Here is a 26,714-nt window from a genome sequence, read left to right on the forward strand (position 1 = left end):
AGCAGGCAAGGGAATATAACGGCAGTCCAGGCAGCTGGCCCTGTCAAGACTTTCCTGGGCCCTGGATACTTTGGTCTTTATAGGACTCTTTTTTCCATGAAAATATTTAGAGTTCTAAGCTGCGTGCTGATGGCTCACGTTATAACCCTAGCTACTCAGGAGGCTGAGATCTCAGGATCACAGTTTGAAGCCAGCCCAGGTAAAAAAGTCTGTGAGACTCTTAGCTCCAATTAACCACCAGCAAACCAGAAGTGGTGCTGTAGCTCAAAGAGACAGTGCCCAGGCCCTGAGTTCAAGTCCCATGACCAAAACTGGAAAAAGCTAAGGAGCAGTGCCGAGGCCCTGAGTTTAAGCCCCAGGACTGGCACACACACACACACACACACACACATTTAGAGTTCCATTCGTGAATACAATACTGCAGCATATGAAACCATTTGTTTCATCTCAAATGACTTTTATTTTGGTCAGTCACAGCACCACTACCTGCTTTTTTCTGCTATGTGGTGCTGAGGAATCGAACCCAGGGCCTCATGCATGCAAGGCAAGCACTCTACCACTGAGCCAACTTTCCAGCCCATGACTTTTATTTTTTGTCAGTCGTGGGGCTTGAACTCTGAGCCTTGAACTCTGTCCATGAGCTCTTCAGCTCAAGGCTCGCACTCTGCCACCTGAGCCACAGCGCCACTTCCGGTTTTCTGGTGGTTAATTGGAGATAAGAGTCTCATGGACTTTCCTGCCCAGGCTGGCTCTGAACCACAATCCTTAGACCTCAGCCTCCTGAGTAGCTAGGATTACAGGCGTGAGCCACCAGTGTCCTGCTTACCACCAAGTTTTGTCACCCCGTGTGCAATCAACTCAGACAGACAGCCCTCAGGTCACTGCAGCCCCATGTCACTGCAGTTCCCAGCAGCAGGGGGCGCCCCAGCACTAGGAGTGGAAAAGGTGGGCCAATCCAGGTGAGGTTAAAAGGGGAGATCTTGCTGAGGGAGTAGAAAAGTGGAGGACATGACATCCCCCAACAGGGTGGCTTAGCTCTAGAAAGAGCTGAAAAAGAATCAAAAGACTTTAAAAGAATTGGTTGCTGGGCGCCAGTGGCTCACGCCTGTAATCCTAGCTACTCAGGAGGCTGAGATCTGAAGACAGAGGTTCAAAGCCAGCCCAGACAAGTCTGTGGGACTCTTGTCTCCAATAAACCACCAGAAAACCTGAAGTAGTGCTGTGGCTCAAGTGGTAGAGCGCTCGCCTTGAGCTGAAGAGCTGAGGGACAGCGCCCAGGCCCAGAGTTCAAGCCCCACAACCGGCAAAAACAAACAAACAAACAAAAAATTGGTCATCCCCCAATGGCATCCTACCTCTGGAGAGCCCTTTCCTGCCCAGAGACCTCTCTTCCCACAGCTCTGCTGACTTTCAGGAGTATGTGCACGCATAAGTTGAGTGACAGCCTGAGCTCTCTCCTTGCCAAGGGTGAGGAGCCCCCAGACTCCCTAAAACCACTAGTAAGACAAAGCCAGGGAAAGGATGTCATTTACCCTCTGACCCCCCAAGGCTTCTATAGCCCCTACGCCACCAGCCCACTTGGCAGTCTTATTTCTAATGAAAACAAACGTGCGTCTCTGGACAGCTGAGGACAAGCAGAGTCAAGGCAGATGTGGAAGGAAACAAAGGGCTCGTGTGTAGGAAGCCCAGGGCAGAGACGAGCAGAACAAACATTGCAACAGTCTTACTGTGAACACGGAAAAATTCCTAACAATGCCCAGCTCTTTGATCGGTGCTTGAGAGTGTGGCCTGGCTTTGTCACCCCTTCACCAAGTCAGCTCTGTCATGGAAAGTGGGGTCAGTGGCTTCCCTCAGAGGCCTGGATTTAATCCCCACTCCCAGAAAACCTCTTTACAATGTACATAGGTCAAGGAGGAAGTTGGCCAAAAGCAACAAAACGAACCCAAACAGAGCTAGAGTGCAAGCCCCAAACAGTGGACTGACGGTCCGGTCCTGTGATCAGTGTTTAGTTGCTCACTAAGCTCTGGCATGAGTTAGGTTCTCCTCTGGAGTTAGTCTCCAATGTGGTTTTTGCAGGTACTTGATCCTCAGTATCTTCACTGAAATCTGGCCCACATGCCATCTCTGGGTCAAGTTCCTCTGGGCTTCTTTTCTAGGCCTGTTCCCTCTCGGAGCCTTTGACGGCCATTGGTGTTCTGTCTACAGACATCCAATTCTCACGTGAAGGGCTCCCTGGTGGCCCTGTCGTGGAACCAGAGCCATCTCCGGGCTGGAGAGACATAAACACCGCCTGCCAACAGTTGGCTGGACAGCTCTACCTGTTGCATCATTTAAATATTCTAATTACCTGAGCTGGGCCCAGGTAGGAGGCTTAAGAGGACTGAATGAGAAAAGGGCAAAATCTTCCTTAGGGAAGAATTTCTAATCATAAAGCTGTTTCCTCTTCAAAGGAGTATTGCTTAATTCCCTCTGCCTCATGTGAGCAGGGACTAGTGTCAGACTCTGGCTGCACAGAGGCTGGAAAGGGAGTGGGTAACTGTAAGTGGGAAAGAGCTATAGTGTCATTTTACCTGAAAAATGTGGTTGTTTTCCCAGGTCATGAGCTGGGAAAGCCAACCAGCTACCGTTCAGCAAGGAAGCCAGGCTATACCAAATGCTTAGGGGAGAGAAAAAAGGCGTACAGGATCCTAAAGCCCCCAGCCCATGAAAAAAAAAATAAAGCTTGCTGGGCTATGGTGGCTCATGCCTATAATCCTAGCTATACAAGAGGCTGAGATCTGAGGATCACAGTTCAAAGCCAGCCTGGGCAGGAAAGTCCATGTGACACTTATATCCAGTAAACTACCAAAAAAAGCCAGAAGTACAGCCTGTGGCTCAAGTGGTAGAGTGCTAGCCTTGAGCAAAAGAAGCTCAGGGATAGTGCCCAGGCCCCAAACTCAAGCCCCAGGACTGGCTAAATAAAATAAGCTTTCTCAGACATGACAGCTGACAAGCAGTGGGGGAGGCTGAACGGGCAGTCTCAGAGCAGCCAGGGGAGCCCTACCTCAATTCTTAATCCACAGAATTCCCAGAAAGAGGATTCTGGAGCTTTAGGCAGCAATGGAAGGCTTCAGTGATGCATTGATCTATGAATTTTTTTTTTGGGGGGGGGGTCCTTTGCTGCCCAAGTCACCAAATTCCCAGAAAGACTATGTTCTCTCTCACGTTCTCTGTGTCCCCTGAGGAGAGGCTGACCCTGAGCTCTTCATTACTCAATGGGTTTTTTTACTTCTCCCAGGAGCTCACATTCCAGCCCCATCTGCAAGAGGTCATCCCCCTCACCCCACAAACACAGATGCCACTCTTTCCAGTGTCCCTACACCTACCAAGGCAGAGACAGTCAAAGGCACACTTACTCAAGCAAGACAAAGAGCAAAAGACCACCCAAGAGATGAGCTTGATGTGGGTGGCTTGCAAACAAATGCCCCATTTGCAGATCTGAGGCCCCCTTCCTGCTGTCCATTAGCAGTGACAGGAAAATCCCTGGGCCTGGCAAGAAGAGACAGGACCCCAAGAAGAGGAATTGAGTTCCAAGAAGAGTGGGGGGAGGGGAGACAACTCTGACTAGACAGACTTAGTAGAGGAGACAGTCATGGATAAAGTTGGGCCTGCCAGCAGAGTTCACAGGACACGCTGGCATGGAACCTGTGGAAAGAAATAGAGGGTACTCAACCCAGACACCCAATGCAACCTGTATGGGCTGGAAAATATGGCTTCCATCAGGAGTAAAGTTCCACTTGTACACTGGTTAGGTTGTGACTTGCAGGCGAACACATGTACGTAGGTCTTCCTTCTTCTTTTTCTTTATTGTCGGTTGTGGGCCTGGGCGCTGTCCCTCAGCTCTTCAGCTCAAGGCTAGCGCTCTACCACTTGAGACTCAACACCACTTCCGGCCTTTTCTGCTTATGTGGTGCTGAGGAATCGAACCCGGGGCCTCAGGCATGCAAGGCCAGCGCTCTACCCCTTGAGCCACAGCGCCAGCCACGTGGCGCCCCCTCAGGAGCCTTGATTAGAAAGCCAGTGACTGCAGGCGGGACACGAGTTCGCAGGAAACTTACAGCCTCGAATACACTTAACACAAAACCCAGCCGTGATCGCAGTAACACAAAGAACGTGCAGTAAAACAAGCCCAACAAACCTGATTAACTCCAACGACGCCATGGTAGCCTGAGGAGCCTCAGGAGACACGACGCATGGCGCAAAATGGCGCCCGAGCCGGTCAGGGAGACAAGGTCACAGGGAGCCCCGAGAGTCTCGCGAGATCATGGCACAGGACTGGCAGGTCCAGGAACCTATCGTCCAAGTCCCCGCCCCGGCCCAAGGCACGTCCATCACCTGGCGGGGGTGGGACTTCACCTTCATCCAGCAAGCAGCCAATATGGCGCCAGTTAGCTCCAATTCCCTGTGGTCCACCACATGGCTAAGATGGCGCCGGTTAGACCCAATGTCCTTATTTCAAAAGAAGCCTTTACCATCCTACCCACTCAAGGGAACTCAGCCTTTCTTGGAACTTCACTAATGGGTTGAAACTGGAATCCAGTACAAGAATGGATGCAGAGTAAGCTGGAAGTTCCCCAGGCTCCAGTGACACAAGGTGTGGTCACTGTGGCTGGATTCCATCCCCACCCCCAAACCCTCCTCTGAATTAACTGCTCCTTCTTGAGGGTCCCACTGACCTGTGCCTCTTCTGATGATCTGGGCCCTGGTTATGTGAGTCGCCTCCTTTAGTAGCAGCACAGGCTTCAGAAGGAAGACAGGCCAAAGACTTCTTCCAGGGCTCCAGCTCCCCTGGACAGGAAGTGGAGCCACAAGAAGCTGACATTTATTTCAACACGTGGACTTTTCTGAACATTTCCAAATATCAGTGAGGAAAGGAGGTGAGAAAAAAAAATAAACTCTAATCTAGCTTCAGTAGTTATCGATATTCTGACATATACTTGTCTACCATGTTTTGATTTTTTTTTTTTCTTTTTAGAGACAGGGTCTCTACATAGCCAGGGCCGGGCTCCAATTCAAGATCTTCCTGCCTCAGCCTCCCTGAGTGCTGGGGTTACAGATGTGCACCACCACACTCAGCTTCCATCTGATGGTTCTTTTCTGTTTTTTGTGGTTTTTTTTGTTGGTCTTGGGGCTTGAACTCTAGGCCTGGGTGCTCTTCCTGCACTCCACAGCTCAAAGTGAGCGTTCTACCGCTTGAGCCACAGCACCATTTCCAGTTTTCTGGTGGTTTATTAGAGATACGAGTCTCACGGAGTTTCCTGCCTGAGCTGACTTTGAACCGTGATCCTCAGATCTCAGCCTCCTGAGTAACTAGGATTACGGGCATGAGCCACCGGTGCCTGGCATAATGGTTCTTTTGTATTTCTAAAATACATCTCGGCATCATCTCATTTCACCTTTGACTACTTTAAAATATGGGTTTGGGATGGGGATTAAATGTATCTCAAAAATGTGTTACCCTGTGCTCAAACAGGAAGGCCAAGATGTGTAACAGTCCAGACCTTGGAGGATATTGAAACACATGCTACCTGGAGCTGGATCCTTGTTCTCCTCTCTGAACTGCTTGGTTTAGAGTTTGGTGGAATCATGGAAACACATGTCAAAGGCTGGTCACTTAGATTTTACAAGCATGGCAGTAGATGCCCAGAGAGGTGCAGCAAATTGTCCATAGTCACTCAGCTAGAACCAAGTCCCTGTCAGCTCTACCAGCTGGTGGCAAATGTTTGCTTTGGAAAAGTGGCTTCTGAGTATGCGAGCTGAGAGGCTGAAGGCAGGCTGTTAAGTGAGTGGGGGTAAGTGTTATTGGAGGGGGGGCATGTTTCAGAGCACTCGTGGGACATGCCTTGCAGGGCCTCCTGCCCCCCACCTGGGTGTCCTTGGCTGCTTGCTTGTCCCAGCATTGACCCCACCCTACAGAGTCCTCTTCCTCCCTGGTCATATTCTTTTGCATTCCTACTCTACAATTTTGTCTGTTTGTATGTGTTTTGGTCCTGGGGCTTGAACTCAGGGCCTGGATGCTATCTCTGAGTTTATTTTTTGCTCAAGGCTGGTGCTCTCCTACTTGAGCCACAGCTCTACTTCTAGCATTAGGGGTGATTAATATTAACGTAATAATTAATTGAGGGTGAGTAATATCCCTGCCTGGGCAGGCTTCAAACCGCAATCCTCAGATCTCAGCCTCCTGAATAGCTAGGATTACATTTGTAACTATTTGACTTCTTACATGATGTGGTGTCGGTAATACTGAATCAGCATATGTTAGGAAACTGGTGCTGGTGAATAAAGCATTAAGATGGCCTTAATATCATTTCTTTGGACTTGCTGTGTCTTTATTTTGCTTTCTCTGGGGTGGAGGGGGGACAGGGAGAGTTGGGTGGTATGAACTATTTGCTGAAGTCCTAGGCTCTTACCACCATCATGGAAGTGAGGCTTACCTCACAGAAAACTGAAGCTCAGAGTGGCAAAGAGGGTCAATAGTCACAGATAAATCCACTTGTCCACGTAGAGCCTTTGGGCTATTATTGATCCTCACTGGAAAATTCTAGAAAGTGTCTGGAATAAAACCAGAGGGCTCCTGCTTCCAAGCTGCAAGAAATGTCTCCTTTCCTTCAAGCATCTCCTCCCAATCTCCTTCTCTTCCCCAACCCCACTGAAGCTGAATTCTCCACTGGCCTTCTCAAGCCAAGATGAGAGCAACGGCCAGGGAACTTCAGGGTTCCTGTTACAATGTGCCTTCCCTGTGTATCAACAAAACAGAAAGATGAAACACATATTTCCACACAAGCTGCCCGACACAGGCCAGTCTCAGCAGGAGCTGAGTCCCTGTGTCTAATAACTGCCCACTCTGGACTGAGAAGAATCATTCAGGTGCTGAGAGCCATTTACCGGGTCCCACCTCCAATTTCCTGCTCCAACAGATTTCTCCACCTTGGACTAGAAGGTCAGCTCTCCCTTGGGGGAAGAATAGTTCCTTTGTGTTTCTCTTTCCTTTCTTCCTGTGCCTAATTAGGAGTGATGCTTGGGAACCAAGCTAATTAATCTCTGCCAGTTCCGAGAGAGATCAAGCCACATGCGCTATCAGGGTTGATCAATAACTCACTGCTGAAAGAATGTAGAAAACAGGACACTCCTTCCAACATAGGCTTTAATGAGGATGGGCTGGGCCAGCTCGGCCCGAGGCCTACAATGGAGGTCAGGATGGGAAGGGGCTCCCATAGCCTGACTCTGGAAAGGGGTCCAGGAAACTGGACCAAGGAGGAAAGGTGATCTTCTGGTGAATCTGCTCCCCATTTTTCCTGGGTGTGAGAGGGCTCACAAGGCAGTTTTTGAATAATATTTTCAAGGCGCTAATAATGAGGGGCTGGAGCTTCAATACTGAGCGTCATCTAGTGTGTGCTGTGTGCTACGAGGGTTAATTACTGGGATACCTGCAGAGGATGAAGACAAATCGATGGGTGTGAGATTAGGACCAGAGGCCAAGGGGATCCTTTCCGCTGATCCAGCAGAGTCCCTGTTACAGCCCCAGCTCCTTATCCTGGGCCCAAGTTCCAGCCTGGAAGGGAAAGGGCTGCCAGAGGCTGGGGAAATGGCAGAAAGCACAAAACCCCCACAGGACCGCAAGGGAGGAGCTCACCTTGACAGCAGGAGAAAGATGATCTGCTTCCAGAAAATGTCTGCTGTTGCTCAGGCAAGCTCAGACTAAATCTTCAGTGATACAGACATGGATCTTCCCTCCAGAGGGGAGATGAAGGCTTTCTTCCAAGAAAAAGGAAACCATGAAGTCAGAATTAAAGCACAAATGGACAGCTCTCTATTGAAGGTACCCAAAATGGATTAAGACCCTTCGAAGTCCTATCCTCTATCATAAAAATACAAACGTTTTAATTAAACAGCATACAACTTTTTTTTTTTTTTTTTGGTTGGTCGTGGGACTTGAAGGCTCTGGGCCTGGGCGCTGTCCCTCAGCTCTTCAGCTCAAGGAGGGCGCTCTACCACTTGAGCCACAGCACCACTTCAGGTTTTCTGGTGGTTAATTGGAAAGAAGAGTTTTCACGGCTTTTCCTGCCCAGGTTGTCTTTGAACCGCGATCCTCAGATCTCAGCCTCCTGAGTAGCTAGGATTACAGGCATGAGCCACCAGCACCTGGATAACAGTATACATCTTTATTGCATATACCATGCTTTAAAATATGCAGGTATGGTGGAATGGCTCCTGTACTCTTTGTGGTGAGAATAGTTAAATCTCTTGTTACTGAGTTCAGCTGTTGGTAACCATGACCATGTACACCATGTCATCATGGTATACAATGTATCTCTTGACTTTATTCTTCCTGTTTGAAATTTGTGTCCTAGATCACCATCCCTCATCCTTCCCCTCCTCCTAGTTCTACAATTCCAACCCTCACCTGCCATTCAACCCCGCACCTCCGTGCTTTAGCTACTCTGTTTCCATGCATGCATTTATTTATTTTTAGATTCTACATATGAGAGATCATGTGTTATTTTTGGTGTCTGGCTCATTTCATACAACATACTGGCTTCCAGGCTCAGCCACATCACAAGGAGTAGGACTTTCTTCTTTCTAAAGGATTAGTATTGTGCGGGTATCATTCATTTTCTTTAGCCATTCGCCTCTTGATGGACACTTAGGTTGATTTCTTATTATGGTTGGTTATTTTGAATAGTGCTGCCACAACTATGGCACATAAATTTCACTTTCTTTAGGATTGGGATTGCTATAATATATGGTATTTCTAGTGTGTGTGTGTGTGTGTGTATGTTTGTGTGTATACATATACATACACACATAGTTAATTGATTTTGTGGTTGAACTCTGCTGTCCCTGAGCTTTTGCATTCAAGGTAGCACTCCAACACTTTAAGCCACAGCTCTACTTCCAGTTTTTAGGTGGTTAATTGGAGATGAGTCTCCCGGCCTTTCCTTCCCCGGCTGGCTTTGAACTGTGATCCTCAGATCTCAGCCTCCTGAGTAGCTACAACTACAAGTATGAGCCACCAGTGCCCAGCTGTACTTCTTGTTTTGTCTTCCTTATTTATATTCTGTGGTGTTGGGGATCAAACCCAGGTCCTTGTACATGATAGTCATCCACTCCACTGCTGAGGGTTTTGTTTTATTTTTAAATCAGGAACTTGCACTCTTGTTCAGTTTGCTTGTCAAGCTGGTGGCTCTACCACGTGAGTCATAGGCTCCAGTCAGGCATTTTTCTGTTAATTGGCATTATCACAGATTTTTTTTTTTAACAAGGCTAAAAACCTTGATCTTCCAGGTCTCAGCCTCCTGAATAGCCAGCATTACAGGTGTAAGTCACTAATGTCCAACTTTTAAGGAAAACTATGTTGTTCAGGATAGTCTTGACCTCTTGAGCTTAGGTGAGCTTCCTGCTTTAGACCCCTAATTACCTGAAACTATAGGAACACACCATAGCTGAGTGCATTTGTTTTTTTTTTTTTTTTTGACTGGTCCTGGGGCTTGAATCAGGGCTTGGGCTTGTCTCTGAGCCTCTGTGCTCAAGGTTAGTGCTCTACCACTTGAGCCACAGCACCACTTCTGGCCTTTTCTGTTTATGTGGTATTGAGGAATCGAATCCAGGGCTGTGTGCATGTTTGGCACACACTCTGCCACCAAGCCAACATTCCCAGCCCTGAGTGCATTCTTATGTAACACTCAGCTATGGTGGTATGTTCCTAAACACCCTGGCGAACACAGGCCCTATGTGTTCGTTTCTAGGCTGGTATGATGCTGATTCTGTTTACTGTAGCTTTATAGACTTATTTTGGAAGTCAGGCATTATGATGCTTCCAGCTTACTTCCTTTTGCTCAAGATTGCATTGACTACTTGGGTTCTTTCGAGGTTCCATATAAATTTTGAGATTTTTTTTTTTTCCTGTGAGAAGTGTTTTTTCAAATTTTGGTAGGGATGGATTTTTAGCAGTACTAGTTCTCATTTGCGAGCATTATATTCCATTTACTTCTATTTCTCCACTTTCTTTCATCAATGATTTCTAGTTTTCAGTCTTGGGCAAACTTTCAAATTTAGTTATTATGAAGATGATTGTTTTCCTGATTTTTCAGTTGGTTCGGTTAGTGTATGGAAACGTGAGTTTTGCAGGTTGACTTTGGATCCTTTAACTTGCTCAGTAGTGTTTGCTCTAAGCTTTTTGGTAGTCATTAAAGAGTTTTTCTATGTGTAAGATCATGTCTTCAAACAGGAACAACACATCTTTCAAGATGAATATCTTTTTTTCGCTCTCCTTTCTTCTGCCAGTCCTGGTGGTTCATTGGAGAGAAGAGTCTTGCAGACTTTCCTGCCCAGCCTGGCTTTGAACTGAGATGCTCAGATTCTCAGTCTCTTGAGTAGCTCGATTACAGGCCTGAGCCACTGGTGCTGTTTTTGTTGTTTTCTCATTTTATTGCTCTGCAGGAATGATGTCTTAGAATAAATTTCAATTATTTTGTAAGTGGTGGGTTTCTCATTTGTAGTCTTCATTAAGTGTTGAGGTATATTGCTTTTTTGGGGGAGGGGTTGTGGATCTTGAATTCAGGAGTTGGGTGCTGACCTTGAGCTTTTTTGCTCAAGGATCTACCACTTTGAGCCACAGTGATACTTCTGGCCTTCTGGTGGTTAGCTGGGAATAAGTCTCTCAGGCTTTGATTTTCAAATTATTTTCATTTGGTAGTTTCTATTTGGCATTTTCCCCCAGGTTGCAAACATTTTTATAGCCTTTGAAAGGCCAGGAGGCCCTGGGCAATGTGCTTACCATTTCCGAGAGCAAAACGGCTCAGAGTTCCTCAATAGTCCAGTGGAGCACTGCCCCTTCAAGGGCAAGGAAGGAGATGCTGTAGCTGCAACACTGCAGTTATCAGGAAGCCTAGCCAAGGGGAAGAGAAAAACTCTTGCATGGTTTCTGACAATAATTAAGAGGGAAAAAGAAAAATAATGCAGGAAAGATGTTTCTATCTTGCTATTTCTGCTCCAAATAGGACAGAAGCAAGAGCCCTGAGATGACACCTGTGGGAAAAACTCTGGAACAATGGTGACTGTGAAGATGCAGCAGACAATCCACTGACCCAGCAGAGATGGGGGTGCAATGCTGTTTCCTGTGAACACTCAAATAATCCAGTGAGCCTTAGCAGCTTGACCTCAAGATTTCCTTAGTCCATCTGAGAGCCATGAGGAGCGGCACAGGTAACCTCCAAGGAAATCTAGCAGCGATATAGACAGTATTTTGGAAAGACCACCAGCCTCCTTCTCCTTCTTGCTGACTTTGCTTTGGTTGTCTCCGAGCCCATTCCTGCAGTAGCCTGGAAGTGTTGCTGGCTGTCAGCCTCCAACCATAGCATCTCTACTGCAGTGTTCTCATGTGGGCTTGCCTTCCTGGGGAACTCTGGCTCTTGGCTCCTCTCCTTCTTGCTCACAGAGCTCATCTTCCTGGCTCTCCTCACTTTTCCCTTTTCTCAGATGTCAGATCTGCATGCTAGTCTGAAGGCTGTCCTTGCTCTCTCCCAGTACTTGCCTTTTATCTTCCTTCTAATATATCCTTTATGTGTCTTACTCCATCCTAATATCTGCTTCTTGAGGACCCAACTGACAGTGCTGCAGACCTACAGCTGTTCAGAAACGGAACAACTGAAAAGATAATGCTTTTCAAATGTAGCCAAAGGTGAGCACGGGCAAGAAACACGTCTCACTGGGTTGTTGCACAAGAAGGCCAACCCCTGCCATTTACCTTTCATGGGGTAGCTAAAGAGGAATCCTCCTGGAAACTGGTTATAATACTGTTTATTTGAAACTGTTTACCACTCAGTGGGTACTTACTATGTGATGACAACCCTGGTTAGAGCTTGCCATTCATTGTTTCATTCAATACTTACACAATTCTTCTACACAGTTCTATTTTCAAGATAAGGGAATGGATTTAATTAGATGTTGAACTTGGATTTCAATCAAGCACTATTGGATGCCAAAGCTAAAATCTTTAACCACACACACATACACACAAGCGTGTGCACATACACACACATCCACATCCAATATCAAGTAAAAACCTGGTTCTCCTAAGGAAGGAAGAACTAGAGAAAACCACGAAGAGAAACAGAAAAATGATGATACTGAATGCCTAGAAGTAGATGCAAGGAGGTTTTGTAGTTCTAAGTGCTTTGATCTGTTCTAATAGTGTGATCTTGGAGACGTGGAGTTTTTCTACACCTGTTTTTTTAGACTTATTAATGAGATGGTGGGCTAAGCCTCTAGATGTCATTTAAATTCTAATACCATGTGTTTTCTTCTTGGATGGAACTTTTGATTTAGTTTGTCATTTTGTATAAAGCCAAAGTGTTGGTATAAAATCAAATTAACGTTTACTTTCACTTTCAACATAAGCAGTACATGTTAAAATTCACTAAGAGAAGGAAGCCGTTTCATTTGTCAGGAACCCAAGGACTACTAACAGCTGTGAGGATCGCACACAAGGGCCTCTAGAAAGTCTCTATTTTGAGGACTTGCTTTTTCTTTCTAGTCCTGGTGCTTGAACTAAGGGCCTGGGCACTGTCCTGAGCTCTTTTGCTCAAGGCTAGCCACAGCACCACTTCTGGCTTTTTCTGCTTATGTGGTACTGAGGAATTGAACCCAGGGCTTCATGCAAACTGGGCAAGCACTCTACCACTAAGCCACATTCCCAGCACTGGGAGCCCTTTTTTTTTTGGTTGGTTGTGGGGCTTGAACTCTGGGCCTGGGCATTGTCCCTGCTCTCTTCAGCTCAAGAAGAGCACTCTACCGCTTGAGCCACAGCACCACTTCCGGTTTTCTAGTGGTTTACTGGAGATAAGAGTCTCACAGACTTCTTGCCTGGACTGGCTTTGAACCATGATCCTCAGTTCTCAGCCTCCTGAGTGGCTAGGATTACAGGTGTGAGCCATTGGCGCCCGCCTGGGAGCCTTCTTTCTTCCTTGGTATGAAGTTCTCAGAAATGATCACTAAGCTCTGTGTGTGTGTGTGTGTGTGAGTGTGTGTGTGTGTGAGAGAGAGAGAGAGAGAGACAAAAGTTGGGCTGTTAACCTGAAAACAAAAAATAACACCATTCCCTAATTAAAACAGGATTTAGGGGAGGACATGTGGAAGTGCTTTTGGGGATGTTAATTAAGGTCATTATCAGTGAGAGGAGAAACGTAGCCAGGGAAACTACCAGCTGGATCATTGTTGCTCTACCTGCCCTCTGTCCTGCAGGCTGCCCAGGAGATGTAGTCAGTGCAGATAGGAAATAGTAGCATAAGTCTTTCTGGGAGGAATGAGATGGAGAAAACAAAATACATTACTCTGCAGGAAAAAAAAAAAAAAAAGGACTGAAAAAGAAACTCACGAGTTTACTATGTTAAAAAAAAAAAGATGGCACATTTATTGCTACATAAATGTTATATACATATTGTGTTTTCTGTTACAGTGACAGAAAAAAATTTTGAACTTCTTGCTGCTGGTTGAAAAGGTTTATCAATAATACCTTGAATTTGACACAGGATACAAATCTGCAATAAACCAACAATGGAAACTGGAGAACAAGATGAGAAGCAATTCATCTCGAACAATTAGCTCTTACAATACTCCATAGGTACTACACGGTAAGCTAGAATCCTACTATGGTCTTAAAATGCTATTGTAAATTTCTGATATTAATGAACAGGTTATGGTAAATAACCCTACATTTTTACTACCTAATATAATAAAATAAAGTAAGAAACTTTTTACTGAAAACTTTTGATTTCAAAAATCTAGAAAGAGTAATATTTAGAATTCAAGAAATTTTCTTACAAGATTATTGTATAAAAGACTAGCTACAGTGAAAAATAAGCCAAATGTTTTTTTCTTTCTATTTTATGAAGGAAAGCTTCTGGGCATACTGCAAAGTCTAATATAGCGAAAAAGACAACAAGCTCCGAAGGAAAAAGGCCAGGCAGTGGCATAAGTTCACTCACACATCATAAGCAACAACTTCTGTTTAGCTGATTAACACTGAAATGAAGAACAAGGCCACAGATAGTTTGATGTAATTGGAGAATATATGCAAATTAAGGGAACCAAAAAGTCCACTAAGTTCACAAACCGCTGATTGGTTAAGAATCATCCTGATTGGAGGATCTGAAGTTCTTATTTTTTTTTTTTGTTCTTTCAAATTAACAGTAATCTCTAAGTTACATCATGATTGGGGTTCTCTTTTCTGTGTGCTGATTGCCATTGTTGATACTGGCTACAAGGGATTACTAAGCCAAGACAACCTTGTTTAGCATGCTTTTCTCTCCCAGGGTTGTTGGGGTGGAAGACAGATTTCATGGAAGTTCAAAGTGATGATTATGCCTTAAAAAACAACTCATAAGGGTTAGAGACAGAGGGTGCCTTCACGCCCGGTATGAAGATGGCTCATCTTCTTGGGGTGGGGCAGATGGTTTGCAGTTGATTAACTCACCCACCAAATTCCTCCCCACTAACCGGCCATACAAACAACAGAGAAATAAAGGCTAGGACAAGGAGACGTGGGCGGCCATTGCTCTTGTATTCTATCAGGTAATTAGCCTCAGAGTGGTATATTCACGTATCACACTACCTGCCTTGGTGCCTTCTGGGTTTTGTCATGTTCACCATAATCATGGCCTGAAGACTCGTCCTTGTATTTTGAAGGTATTTTGTGCTTACTTACAGCTAACACTTTACAAGTACTATATTATGTAGTACTTACTGCTTGGAAAACAAAGCAATTTCTAGAAAGTAGACTCTTCCCTTGTAATTTATACTTCTTGCTATTACAAGCTTTACTATGGGAACCTAGAAGCTTGAAAAGACTTAGTTATTATTAGAAATAAAGCAATGTGTATTTATTTGGGGGAAAATGTAGGGAACAAAATCTCCCCTTTGAAAATCTTAGCTAGCCTATGGTCACAGATGTGTCTGCTTCCCATTGTGAGGTCCATGTGCAAAGCACAGAGTGCTGCATGGAGGAGATTTGGACTGTGACCATGAACTATTCAGATCAGAGATCTGAGATCAAATAGAACACCCACAAAGAGAAAATAAAAATAAACGAAAGAAAAGAGAGCGAGAGAAATGCTATACCAAGTAACATTTTCCTATTTTCATGGAAAACACTAGTCATATGGCAAAAAGGATAGGAGAGGGCAGCGAGACTTTTCCCTTCCTTTTTAAGACACTAACAGGTATGCCGGGAATGCTAAGGGCCAATGGTTGTCACTGCTTGTTCTCTGCACGTGAACAGCTTTAACAAATGCTGGCATCAGCTGAGTGTAGACCAGCCTTCCACATTAACTCTTTCCCTTTATATGCAGACCTTACAGTTCCATAACAATAAATAAATTTTGTAGTTACAATGCATTTGTCAATTCAGTTTAGGCACAAGGCAACTTCCACGGTGAGTGGAGAGATCGAGACAGTCTCTGATTGTGCAGAAGCGACGCACTGCTTGCAACGAAATGATATGTTGCAAACATCTCATGGGCTGACGCTCTATGTGATGAGCTTCCTATCTTCACTTCTGATGGAAGTGTTGACCAGTTGCTTTGATCGTAGGATTACATTGGAATTTCTTGCTTTAAGTGTTTAAGTTTTTTCTTCTCCCTCCTGTCAGGTTTGTGTCTTCAGATAATCTGAGTTGTCCAAGTCCTTATGAGGAGAGGTCACCTTCTATCTAGCCTACTGATAACTCTGGAACTGTGGCAGGGAGAGAACAGCACCAGTTAGTATGCAATTGTTACAAAAGAAACACCATCCCACCAAATAAAATAAGTTAGTGTTATTTACACCTAGGTTTGCACTAAATCAGCAGTCTGCCAAGTAACTTTTTCTTCTCATCAGAGTAGGTTGTGTCCCAAAATCTGTAGTGAATTCCTGCAAATGTAGACAGTACTAAATCTTATATGTTTTTGCCTATACACTATTACCAAGGAGTTTATAAATCAGACTGAAAGATGAACAATAGTTACAGATTATGACAATATACCATAATAAAAGTTTTTGCTTTGGGCCATTAAGCAATTGCTTAAACACAAGTATGTGACATTGTGACAGACGCTCTGACACCCAAGATGGCTACTAAACCACTAACAAGTGGGTAGTGCATGCAGGATGGATATACTGGACAAAGGGGACAATTCACATCCTGGACAGAATGTTGTGAAATTTCATTACAAACTGTTCATTTCTTATGTTTTCCACAGCTGACTGTGGGCAACCGAAATAACAAAAGTCACACACACTGGACTGCTGTGACTGAAATAAGTTTTACTTGCTATGTGTGTAAAGTCAGTCACGTGATCAGGAACCATATGGTATGTAGAATTATATAGTGGCTTTGCCAATTAGTATATTTTGTTGACAGTTTACATCTGTTTTCTCCATATATATATATTTTTTGGGGGGGGCGGGTTGGTCATGGGGCTTGAACTCTGAGCTTGGGCACACTGTCCCTGCGCTCTTCAGCTCAAGGTGAGCACCCTACCGCTTGAGCCACAGCGCCACTTGCGATTTTCTAGTGGTTTATTGGAGACAAGAGTCTCATGGACTTTCCTGCCCAGGCTGGCTTTGAACTGTAATCCTCAGATCTCAGCCTCCTGAATAACTAGGATTATAGGCGTGAGCCATCAACACCGGCTTCCTCCATAATTTTTTAGGGGAAAGGTGGTACTAGGGAATTGAATTCAGGGCCTTACACTTGCTAGGCAAGCTCTATACCACTTGAGCCAGACCCTCAGTTTGACTTAATTATACTGACTCTTCCTCCTTCTGTCTATTAACAGCATGATACAGTTAGTGGTGGTAGGAACAAAACTCTCTAGGAAAAGGATAGTTATTGATTGAAGTTTATAAGTTATGAGTGCCTTATTAAATCCCAGACTTCCAGTTAAAAATAAGGGAGCAAAAAGTGGCCCGAATAAATCTGTAGTTGGCATCGTTTCCTGCTCTATGCCTGTATCTATATCTGTATCTATTATTTGAAATATTTTGATAAAATTGATAAAACTACACACTAATAGGGCTGGGAAGATGGCTCAGTGGTAGAGCGCTTGCCTTGCATGCTCGAGGCCCTGGGTTCAATTCTTCAGCACCACATAAGCAAAAAGAAAAAAGCCAGAAGTGGCACTGTGGCTCAAGTGGTAGAGCGCTAGCCTTGAGCTGAAGAGCTGAGGGACAGCGCCCACGCCCAGAGTTCAGGCCCCACGACTGGACCCCCCCAAAAAAAACCCAAAAAACTACACACTAATAATAGAATACAGCTATCTATTATATTCCTAATCCAGACTGTTAACTAAAACACTCCTGCCGCAAATACTCCATCGTACTCTATATTGGCTTCAGTTTCCTAAATATTAACTTTACAACTTAGATGCTGATGTAACTACATAGCCTTAAAAAAAAATCATACAGGTGTTTAGGCTATGAAGAGGAAGATCAGAAGAAAAGTCAACAAGTTAAGCTCTACCAGGTGAAGAGTATGGTGACTCTATCATCCAACATCTTCACATTCATGAACAGATTGTAGAGGATGTTACACAATGTGGCGCAGGTGGGAAGGAGCTGCCCTGCGCCTGTGCAATGGTACTAGCTGGTACCGTGACACCTATGGCAGCACAGAGGTGATTCCTTTATGTATGAATTACATGCAGAAAAGAAGGCACAGATGATTAGCAGAACACTAATGAGGTAGTTAGGCATGTCTGAACAAAGGAAGAGTTGGAGTGGGAACAAAAATACTTTCTGATAGATGAGTCATTGTATCATTTTCCCCTACGATCACAATGGTATTTGTGAGAGTGAATGCAACACACAATCATTCACAATGGAAGAGCTAACATTTCTTTTTTTTTTTGGGTCCAGTTGTGGACCTGAACTCTGGGCCTGGGCGCTGTCCCTTAGCTCTTCAGCTCAAGGCTAGCGCTCTACCACTTGAGCCACAGCGCCACTTCCGGCTTTTTCCCCCCTGCTTACGTTGTGCTGAGGAATCGAACCCAGGGCCTCACCCATGCAAGGCAAGAGCTCTACCACTGAGCCACCTTCCCAGCCCAAGCTAACATTTCTTTAGAAATCACAGGCAGTATAATATTTTGAAGACAATAATAATTTGGTATTAAATGAAACTGGCTCTTGGATTATACAAAATAAGAGTCTATATTTGTTGCTAGCCTCAATTTTATGTGCCCTTTACTATGAACAGTATCTACTAGAGAATTCTGATAAAAGGTTCTCCTAAAACCCACACTCACCTGGCTGATGCTTACATATGACCCATAGGGTTGGTAGTTTCACTAAGCCCAGGATGGCTTCCTGGCAGTGTGGTTGGTGGCTCTGCCGATACGGCAGAAACTTTTTCTTCTTCCCTTCTCTTAAGGCAGGCTGCTTTGGGGTTCAGGTTCCTCTCTAGAACAGAAGGAAAGAGTTGTTACTATTATGGTTACAAGGAATGGAAACATCTTTGTAATTTCCTATTTATATTGAACAACTTCACACTGAGGAAGTTATGATATGCTCACTTGATATTTAGTGTGTTTCAAGACTTAAACTTCTTAGTGATTATTTTGTCCTTGCTCATTTTTTTTTTTTTTTTGCTTATGATTCAGTCTTCTAGGTATTTGATTTAAATCGACATGATAATCATCTTCATTTTGTCAAGTACTGCTAAGGTATAGTTGATCAAGTTCTAAGAGTGTAGTTAAGACAGGGATTGACATGAAGGCCAATGTTCTCTCTGAGAGAGACATCTGCTATATGTCAACTGTTGCCAATGCAGAAAATGAGAAAGAGATAGACTAAACTACTCCTCTGGAGGAACACTGACTCAAGGGAGAGTAAGAGCACATCTGCTTTTCTGCTTTGAAGTGCATGTGGTATGACTGAGAAGGTGGTAAAAACCTTGACTCCTCCTTACATAAGTCTGCAAAGATTGGCTGGGACCTGTGACATAGGTCCCAGCAAGAGGCTGAAGAAGCAGAGCCCCTGTAGTTGGGAGGTCTGTGCTGCCTTGGCTGTGGCTGTGTGGCTTTCTTGTAAAGGCATGCCCTATGGGCTGGGCTGGCCTCCTCCTGTTGGAGACATGGAACAGAGCCTGAACCATGGTCAGTATAGAGGAAGCAGTGGGTCTGACCACCACTGCTGTGGGGTTGGAAGATTGTTCTATTTCATAAGCCATAAGGCACATTAAGTATAAAGAAAAACAAAATTTTAAAGTCTACCAATATCTATCTTCAATGGTAGCCATTACAGAGGAGCCCAAAAGGCCAAAATAGGAAGCTACATTAATGCTAGGTATAAGCTTTATCACCAATAAAGGAGGATCTTCATATCTAGCAGCCCAAATCAATGATGCTAAAGAATGATGTAGGGGCCTGGGAATGTGGCTCAGTGGTAGAGTGCTTACCTAGCATGCATGAAGCCCTGGGTTCGATTGCTCAGTACCACATAAACAGAAAAAGCCAGAAGAGGCGCTGTGGTTCAAGTGGTAGAGTGCTAGCCTTGAGCAAAAGAAGCTCAGGGACAGTGCCCAGGTCCTGAGTACAAGCCCCAGGATTGGCAAAAAGAAAAAAGAAAAAAAAGAATGATGTAGGGCTGGGAATGTGGCTCAGAAGTAGAGTGCTTGCCTTGCATGCAGTAAGCCCTGGGTTCCATTCCTCAGTACCACAAATACAGAAAATGCTGAAGTGGTGCTGTGGCTCAAGTGGTAGAGTGCTAGCCTTGAACAAAAAGTTCAAGGACAGTGCCCAGGTCCTGAGTTCAAGTCCCAGGACTGGTTTAAAAAAATGATGTAAACTGATTAAAAATACTGAATACAATGTATTACTAATGTCACATTACCAATGTGACAACATAGTTAAAAAAAGCCAGGTGCCGGTGGCTACGCTTGTAATCTTAGCAACACAGGAGGCTGAGATCTGAGATCTCGGTTCAAAGCCAGCCTGGGAAGGAAAGCCCATGAGACTCTTTTTTTAAAAATTCTATTGTCTCTGTTCTTTTTTTATTATTATTATGAAAATACCATACAGGGGGTTACAATTACATGGGCAAGATAATACCCATGAGACTCTTGTCTCCAATAAACCACTAGAAAATCGGAAGTGGTGCTATGGCTCAAGTGGTAGAGCACTCGCCTTGAGCTGAAGAGCACAGAGGTAGCGCTCAGGCCCAGAGTTCAAGCCCAGCGACTGACCAAAAAAAAAAAAAAAAGAGCTTTGAGGTCTTTTCTTCTTAGGCTGGCTTTGAACCATAGTCCTCAGATTTCAAGCCTCCTGAGTAGCTAGGATTATAGGCATGAGCTACTGGCACCCAGCTTGATTGTATAAATTTTAATACACCTTTATAGTTTTCATCTGGCTTTTCTAAAAACACTGTCACTGACATCATGGTACAATTTCATTTTAGAATTCTACTTTTCTAAGACCTCATACTGAGGAAAAGGCACAGTCTACACAACCACAAGGAACATTAAAGAAGGAAGAAAGGCACCTTCTCCCTTCACAGGATACCTAGTAGGAGAAATGAATTATCATTATGGAACAGTATTAAGAATGACTGCTTTAATAACAAAACTGTACTAATGGGAGTTTGTTTTAATTTGGGTAACTGGAGAGAATGTGTAAGAAAGGCAAAACAAGATTTGGAAATACTTTCAAGTGAATTAGGTTCACATTTCTCTTATAGTGGAACACAGCTCTTAGCTAACTCTGATGCTGTTCATAGTAAGTAGGCTCAAGGGGGCTAAAACAGCTAGAGAGGACTAGAACCTAAATTCAACAAGCTAGGAAAGACCTTGTAGATTCCTGTAGCCAACCTAAAAGAACATGCAGGGCTGGAAGGATCAGATGCTACATACAGCAGGCTCTGGGAAAAAGAAAGCACACACAGCTTTGATCCAAAGGAGGCCAAGAAGACTAGGGTTGTTCCCTTATACCTCTTGAAGTATGTGAGCAGCACAAACATGTGTTAAGTAGCTAGGAAAGTCTGATGTTAAGAAGACGTTACGTTGGGCTCGGAAGGTGGCTCAGTTGTAGAGTGCTTGGTTTGTATGCATAAGGCCTGGGGTTCGATTCCTCAGTACCACACAAACAGAAAAAGCTGGAAATGGTGCTGTGGCTCAAATGGTAGAGCACTAGCCTTGAGTTGAAGAGAGCAGGGACAGCACCTAGGCTCAGAGTTTAGGTCCCACAACCAGCAAAAAAAAAAAAAAAGTGTTACATGGAAATCAAATATTCCCATACTTCCATTAAAGAAATGTTATATGTTAACTTCTGATGGGTAGATGAGGACTTGACTGTGGAGCAAATTTAAGAGCAAATTTTCTGCTCTTAAATTCTTACATTATTATGTAAGAAGTGACTGTTCTCTTATGGGTACCTATAGTTTTCCATCTAGCAATTTCTTTTTTTTTGGGTCCAGTCGTGGGGCCTGAACTCTGGGCCTGGGCGCTGTCCCTTAGCTCTTCAGCTCAAGGCAAGCGCTCTACCACTTGAGCTACAGCACCACTTCTAGTTTTCTGGTGGTTTATTGGAGATAGAGTCTCACAGTCTCTCCTGCCCAGGCTGGCTTTGAACCACGATCCTCAGATCTCAGCCTCCTGAGTAGATAGGATTACAGGCGTGAGCCACCAGTGCCCGGCAGAATTTATAACTTCTTTCAAACAAGCCATTTCATTTGAATGGCTTGTATTTGAAATTAGCTACTTCTGATCTTAAGAAAACATTCTTAAAAACACATGTGACTCTGTATTTGAGCTCTAAAGTATAGTGGAAGAGCGAAGGCGCATTACTAGAGTCAATCCTGGACCTTGCTAACCAGACAAGTAAGACTTCCCCACAACTCAGAGGGAGGCAATAGCTTTATTAATAAATGGCTGAGTAGAGTTAGAAAATATCCTGGGCTGAGGAGGGAGGATGGAAGCACTCGGGGTGTTAATATATAATTTAAGAAAAAAAACCTTTGGTGATGTGACAGGAGATAATGGCTTAAGGAGCCACTGTTCCTGCTACAGATGACTGGAGAATAATCAGCTGCTTCATGAACATTTCAAGGAAGTCTGTAACCCCTTGAACATCCCCTATAGATGCCTTAAGGGTTTTGCAACAAACAGTGAGCATTTGGTTTTAGTAGCAGGTTGATTATACACAAAATAATTCTATGTATTAGTCTTATGTATTAATATATTGGAGGAAAATAGATTAATTGCTAGATGTTTTTCTGACAGTTTGTTCAATGTTTCCAACTTTGATTTCCTAAGGAAGAGTTTTCTTTCTATAAACCATGTTGTCCCTATTCTCCTCTAAATCATCTTCATTTTTTTGTTGTTGTTGTTGGTTATGGGGCCTGAACTCTGGGCCTGGGCGCTGTCCCTCAGCTCTTGAGTTCAAGACAAGTTCTACACTTGAGCCACAACGCTACTTCTGGCTTTTTCTGCTTATGTGCTGCTGAGGAATGGAACCCACGGCCTCATGTATGCAAGGCAAGCACTCTACCACTAAGCCACCTTCCCAGCCCCATTCACATAAAATTTAACATGAGTATTCAATAAATAAGACAGAGTTCATTTCAATGCAGACTAGTGGTAAGGCGTAGAAGTCGGGGCCACATTTATGAATTCCTTGCCAAAAAGCTTGTGATAAAACATTCATAACTTTGATAGGGAAAAATATAGGTGACTACCAAAAGGCAAGTTTGATGACAAAACCTCTAAAGGACAAGAAGTTTCAACTATCCGATAACTCAGGGTTTATAATATAGCTGGCAGGCACAAAGGAGGTATGGAATAAATTCATATTGAAAAAACAAAGTTTTTCTTCAAGATTCCACAAAACTTCATGAACAATACACAAGGTAGTTGTCTTAGTCAGTAAGCTGTGAGCCTCTATAAATCACTTCTGTCCTTAGGACACAAGGCAAGCCAGTGCACTTCAGTGCAAGGTGTTCATAGCACTACTAATCAAACATCAACAGAGGCCCTAGGGCCAGAACAAGCCACAAGTTGGCCTTAATCAGCAGGTCTCATAGATGCTCCAGGATAAAGAAGGTCCATAGAACAGGGAAACCTAGATCCTGGAGGAAGACTGGCAGAAATATATTGAAAGAACGTACAAACATGTTGCCAAAGTAAAAGAGCAGTGGCACATGTGTAATCTGTCACTGTGGGGACTACTTACCTCGGACTTGCTGTTCTAGACTAAGGATGACTGCCACGGCCTGATGAAGAATAAGGAGTTTTGTTTGGGGTTTTTCACTCTTCAAATGAAGCTGACACATTCGGCCAAGTTCTTTGAACGCCTCATTAATATCCCGCACTCGTAAGCGCTCTCTAGCATTGTTAGCCATCCGCCTCTCTTTCTCCCTTTCTATTTTTTGTTCGGGGTTCAGATCCTCATCTTCATTAGTACTGCTGGAAAACAAAATACCATTGTTATCTATTAGCATCTCTACAAGTAACATATGCCAACTGTACAAAATAATAAAGGATAAGGATGGAAGTGGAAATTATAAATCTTACTAATAGAATAGCTACACTCAACATAATTGTTTCTTTCAGTCTTTAATATACATGTATAATAATATAGTTGAAATTCTTCCAGTTTTTAGTGTTATTTTTCACTGCACATTAAGTAAAAATTTCTGTGTTAAAAAATTATTCACAGACAACTGATTCTAGCATGTTACACCAAATGTGGCCCATAGATCAGCAGCATTAGTATTACCATAAACCTGTTAAAAACTAATGCAGCTGGGCGCCGGTGACTCACACCTGTAATCCTAGCTACGCAGGAGGCTGAGATCTGAGGATCACAGTTCAAAGCCAGCCCAGGCAGGAAACTTCATGAGACTCTTATCTCCAATAAACCACTAGAAAACCGGAAGTGGTGCTGTGACCCAAGTAGTACAGGGCTAGCCTTGAGCTGAAGAGCTGAGGGACAGCACCCAGGCCCAAAGTTCAAACTCCACAACCGAACCCCTCCCCCCCAAAAAAATACAAGTTCTCTTCCAAATCAACTGACTCAGAAGCTGCACTTTAACAAAATGCCTACTTGATTCATTTGGGCACAAAAGTTTAAAAGCACGGTCCCAGTACTTAGATCAAAGTTTCCCTAAGAAGACATTAGTGTCTTGAATGCATTCAAGTGCTCTACCACTTGAACCACAGCACTACTTACGGTTTTCTGATGGTTAATTGAAGAAGCAAAGTCTCAAGGACTTTCTTGTGCAGTATGGCTTTGAACCGTGATCCTCAGATCTCAGCCTTCTTAGTAACTAGGATTACAGGCATGAGCCACAGGCGCCCAGCTTGTGAGACTTTTATCTCTAATAAACCACTCAGAAAACCAGAAGTGGCGCTGTGGCTCAAGTAGTAGAGTGTTCACCTTGAGCTGAAGAGCTGAGGGACAGCGCCCAGGCCCAGAGTTCAAGACCCACAACCAACTTAAAAAAAAAAAAAAGTCTCACAGACTTTCCTGTCCGGGCTAACTCTGAATGATAATCCTCAGATCTCAGCCACTTGAGAAGCTACGATTACAGGTGTGAGCAAGTCGGGCCACAGCTGATTTTTTTTTTTTTTGAGGGTCGTGGAGCTTGAACTCTAGGCTTGGGTACTGTCCCTGAGCTCTTAAGCTCCTGGCTAGTGCTCTACCATTTTAGCCATACAGCTACTTCTGGTTTTCTGGTGACTTACTGGAGATAGCAGTCTCATGGACTTTTCTGCTTGGCCAGGCTTTGAACCGTGAACCTCAGATCTCAGTCTCCTGAGTAGTAAGGATTACAGGTGTGAGCCATTGGCTCCCGGCCCAACACATTCTTTTGATAATAGCATCACTATCTCTTTCAGAGAGAAAGTAGTTTTATTTTATTTTATATTATTTATTTTTTTGGCTGTGGGGTTTGAACTCAGGGTCTGGGTGCTGTTTCTGAGTTCTTTTTGCTCTAGGCCAGAGCTCTACCACTGTGAGCCACAGCAAAGTCCAGGTTTTGTTTTTATTTATTATTTTTATTATTATTATTTTGTTAGTCATGGGGCCTGAGCTCTGGGCCTGGGCGCTCTTCCTCAGTTCTTCAGCTTAAGGTTAGCGCTCTACCACTTGAGCCACAGCGCCACTTCCAGCTTTTTTCTGCTTATGTGGTGCTGAGACATCGAACCCAGGGCCTCATGCATGTGAGGCAAGCACTCTACCACTGAGCCAACTTCCCAGCCCCCAGTCCAGGTTTTTGAGTGGTTAATTGGACCTAAAGACTCTCATGGACTTTCCTTCCTGGGTTGGCTTTGAACTGCAATCCTCAGATCTCAGCCTCCTAAATAGCTAGGATTACAGATGTGAGCCACTGGTGCCCTGCGAGAAAGTAATCTTAAAGACCATCTATGCCAAAAGTGTCCAGTGTGGCCATTTATTAGAATCTCCAGCAGCACTGAAAAGTACAGCTTTGATGTCCCTTTACTAGAGATGCTAACTTAGTGACTGGGTTGGACTCAGGCATCTTAATTACTAAAATGTTCCAGGGGTTGTGTAGCAGGGTTGAGAACAATGGAAAAGCCAGAATCAGTGCTCTACAGAAGTAAACCTAAAATTACTTTCATAATATTAACTAGATGCTATCTTTATTGAGTACTTACTGCATGCTGAAAACAGTGGGAATAGTCTTTTTCTGGTCATGAGGGCTGAACTCTGGGCCTGGGTGCTGTCCCTCAGCTCAAGGCTAGTGCCCTACCACTTGAGCCACAGCCCAACTTCCAGCTTTTTTCTGCTTATGTGGTGCTGAGGAATTGAACCCAGGGCCTCATGCATGTGAGGCAAGCACTCTACTACTGAGCCAACTTCCCAGCCACAGTGGGAATAGTCTTACATGCACTATTTTCAGGTTATTACCATATAAGAACATTGTAACAAAGAGAAGGAAGAACTCAAAGAGCTTGTCAAAGGATACATGTGATGTGTTGGAGCCATAATTCAAAGTTTTGTTGGTGTCATTTTTGTCCAAAGGTGACAAATAGTAAACTATTAGTTAATATTGATTATTAACTTGTAACAGTGCCACTTAATTTCTGATACTTAGAATATGGGCCAAAAACTATGGCCATGAGCTGGTCTTCTGTCTGATAACTAAAATGCTTCTGGACCTGCCACATTCATTAACTTATTTATTGCCTCTGGCTATAATTGTGCTATAATAGCAGAATGTTGTCCTGACAAAGATAATATGGCCCACAGACCTAAAATGCATACTATATGCCCCTTTATAAAGAAAGTTTGCCAACTCCATGCAGAAGATGAGGAGGAAAGATACCAATGATTTCCCTCAAAATTCTTCTGGAATTGGGGCCGGGAAAGTGGCTCAGTGGTTGAGTGCTTGCCTTGCATGCATGAGGCCCTGGGTTCCATTCCTCAGCACCATATAAGCAGAAAAAAGCCTGAAGTGGCGCTGTGGCTCAAGTAGTAGGGTGCTAGCCTTGGGCTGAAGAGCTGAGGAACAGTGAGAGTTCAGGCCTCAAGACTGATAAAAAAGAAAAAAAAATTCTTCTGGAATAATAAAACTGTTATGTTAAGATGCATCAAAGGCCGGGCGCTGGTGGCTCACGCCTGTAATCCTAGCTACTCAGGAGGCTGAGATCTGAGGATCGCGGTTCAAAGCCAGCCCGGGCAGGAGAG

At 44.1% G+C, this 26,714-nt stretch overlaps 1 protein-coding gene across 9 annotated transcripts in view; it reads right to left on the reverse strand.

Annotated features, from left to right (window-relative positions):
- Window positions 1–14,580: 14,580 nt before the first annotated feature.
- Window positions 14,581–26,714, reverse strand: part of Tcf12 (transcription factor 12) — a 280,237-nt gene continuing 268,103 nt past the window's right edge. For 6 of the 9 annotated variants that reach the window (XM_013010143.1, XM_013010141.1, XM_013010145.1 and 3 more), the window contains 3 exons: window positions 23,235–23,467; window positions 18,318–18,471; window positions 14,581–15,768 (listed from right to left, as the gene is read on the reverse strand). In XM_013010143.1, the coding sequence (XP_012865597.1) occupies window positions 18,329–18,471; window positions 23,235–23,467 (376 nt within the window). In that variant the 3' untranslated portion in view covers window positions 14,581–15,768; window positions 18,318–18,328. The remainder of the gene's footprint in view (window positions 15,769–18,317; window positions 18,472–23,234; window positions 23,468–26,714) is intronic. The other 3 variants (XM_013010144.1, XM_013010142.1, XM_013010149.1) reach the window with 1 other exon arrangement.

The sequence above is a fragment of the Dipodomys ordii genome, unplaced genomic scaffold (assembly GCF_000151885.1).
Source record: "Dipodomys ordii isolate 6190 unplaced genomic scaffold, Dord_2.0 Scaffold11, whole genome shotgun sequence".
Classification (NCBI taxonomy): Eukaryota; Metazoa; Chordata; class Mammalia; order Rodentia; family Heteromyidae; genus Dipodomys; species Dipodomys ordii.